This window comes from Capsicum annuum, unplaced genomic scaffold, assembly GCF_002878395.1.
Source record: "Capsicum annuum cultivar UCD-10X-F1 unplaced genomic scaffold, UCD10Xv1.1 ctg24888, whole genome shotgun sequence".
Classification (NCBI taxonomy): Eukaryota; Viridiplantae; Streptophyta; class Magnoliopsida; order Solanales; family Solanaceae; genus Capsicum; species Capsicum annuum.
In genome coordinates this window covers 1-1,401 of record NW_025831064.1, presented here as the reverse complement: position 1 = coordinate 1,401, position 1,401 = coordinate 1, and the positions used below count along the sequence as shown (strand labels likewise).

The window sequence follows — 1,401 nt, the reverse complement described above, 5'->3', positions numbered from 1 at the left end:
ATGATGGATACATGAAGATTTTTCCCATCATTGATGGCCTCCATCATGGTACTACAACGATAACTCTTTATATTTTGTATCCATATTTTCTGTTGTTGTGAACTGGATTCAAAGGCGTGGAAAGTCTGTTATATGTGAAATAGTGATTACTGGTGAAATAGTGGAGAGAGTATTGAAAACTTCTGTATTTGGCCTTGTAGAGCCAAACACAATCAAGAATCTTACCGACTCTTCTATTGCTGGAGCTCTTGGTGGGTTTAATACCTACGTTGTCAATATCGCCTCTCCCACTTTCTTGTATAATTTTGTGTCGGGTCCTGCCAGGTGACTACGAAAATGGCAGAGAAGATATTGGAAGCATGGGCATTAAACCCACAAAGATCTCCGACAATAGAAAAATCGGCAAGATTCTTGATGGTGTTCATCTCTACAAGATCAGATATAGAGGTTTTCAATACTTTCTTCACTACTTCACCAATAATCGTTGCTTCGCATACAACTGACTTTCCACGTCTTTGAATTCAGTTCACAGCAGCAAAGATATGAGTACAAAATATATAGAGAGATCATTGTGTTACCATGATAGAGGCCATCAATGATGGGAAAGATCTTCATGTATCCATCACTATGCCATACATTGAGGTTGGCACTGTTGCTGGTGGGACTCAACTTGCTTCTCAACCCGCGTGCCTCAATCTGGTCGATGTTAAGGGTGCATGTAGAGAATCCCTTGCATTAAACTCAAGGCTCCTGGCAGCCATAGTGGCCGATTCTGTTTTGGCTGGGGAGCTGTCTTTTCGTAAAAGATTGGATTAGATGCAATATGTATTCCAGACTTACTGTCACTCATAATCTTCATTAGTTGTTTCACCTTGACTCCTATTTCTTGAAACAAACCTAGCAACACGTAACCTAATGTTCCATGATCGCTCAAAGCACATTAATGTTGATTTTCACTATGTGTGTGACAAAGTTGCTCATAGTGACCTTGTTGTTCAATATGTGCCCACTAGCTCATAACTTGTTGATTTTTTTAAAAAGGATTGCCTTCATCTCGATTTTATCTTGTGCGTGACAATCTGAATGTCATCTCTACTAATCCAGATTGAGAGGGTGTATTAGGACTCTTGTTATATTTATCTCATGGATAACAAATATTTATCTATTAGGAGATTCAATTATCTATATATGTATATTTCTCATTATAAATTGAGGTTATTCGGGCTCTCAATTGATCAAGCCATTCACCAAAATATTCTCAATGTCAACTTTATTTTGCCTGATTTTAAAAATGATTTATAGAATGAACACGACTTCCCAAATGAAAAATATATTGTGATATTATTTGCTTCTTATTAATGTTAAGAATTTTCAACAAGATTAGTTTCCGTCTCAGACTAA

The 1,401-nt window shown here is 37.0% G+C and overlaps 1 protein-coding gene across 1 annotated transcript; it reads left to right on the top strand.

Annotated features, from left to right (window-relative positions):
* Window positions 1–82: 82 nt before the first annotated feature.
* LOC124890786 (3-hydroxy-3-methylglutaryl-coenzyme A reductase 2-like) lies at window positions 83–912 on the top strand (the record flags this gene model as incomplete). The annotated part of the gene is given in 2 exon segments (XM_047402588.1): window positions 83–314; window positions 533–912. Coding segments are annotated over 2 exon segments (516 nt in total), but the record flags the coding sequence as incomplete, so codon positions are not given.
* Window positions 913–1,401: the final 489 nt, after the last annotated feature.